Source organism: Carlito syrichta, unplaced genomic scaffold (genome assembly GCF_000164805.1).
Source record: "Carlito syrichta isolate Samal-C Ts95f unplaced genomic scaffold, Tarsius_syrichta-2.0.1 Scaffold302358, whole genome shotgun sequence".
NCBI lineage: Eukaryota > Metazoa > Chordata > Mammalia > Primates > Tarsiidae > Carlito > Carlito syrichta.
The window spans coordinates 586049-586556 of record NW_007246454.1 but is presented as its reverse complement, the minus strand read 5'-3'; the positions used below and the strand labels follow the sequence as shown (position 1 = coordinate 586556).

The window sequence follows — 508 nt, the reverse complement described above, 5'->3', positions numbered from 1 at the left end:
CTACCACGCCTGGCTAATTTTTTTGATTTATTGTAGAGATGAGGTCTCGCCAAATTGCCCGGGCTGGTCTCGAACCCTCGGGCTGAGGCAGTCCTCTCGCCTTGACCTCTCAAAGTGCTGGGATTACAGGCATGAGCCACTGCACGCAGCCTGAGTCATTCCTTTTGAATCCAGGAATGGAAGATTGCGAAACCATGGAGGATGTGTATATGGCTTCGGTGGAGACGGACCGGGGGGTGAAGGAACAGCTTCACCTCTATGACACGCGGGGCCTGCAGGAGGGCGTGGAGCTGCCCAAGCATTACTTCTCCTTGGCCGACGGCTTTGTGCTCGTGTACAGCGTGAACAACCTTGAGTCCTTCCAGAGAGTGGAGCTTCTGAAGAAGGAGATTGACAAGTTCAAGGACAAGAAAGAGGTAAGGGGGTGTGTTAAAAATGCCAGGTGTAACCGGGCTCGGTGGCTCAGCCTGTAATCCCGCACCCTGGGAGGCTGAGGTGAGTGGATTGC

At 54.5% G+C, this 508-nt stretch overlaps 1 protein-coding gene across 2 annotated transcripts in view; it reads left to right on the top strand.

The window, feature by feature from the left end:
* The window catches only part of NKIRAS1 (NFKB inhibitor interacting Ras like 1), a 7103-nt gene that overhangs the window by 367 nt on the left and 6228 nt on the right, over positions 1-508 (top strand). Inside the window, exon 2 of one of the 2 annotated variants that reach the window (XM_021711554.1) lies at positions 175-245. In XM_021711554.1, the coding sequence (XP_021567229.1) occupies positions 175-245 (71 nt within the window). Of the gene's footprint in view, positions 1-174; positions 417-508 lie in introns of both variants that reach the window. The other variant, XM_008056441.1, reaches the window with a different exon arrangement.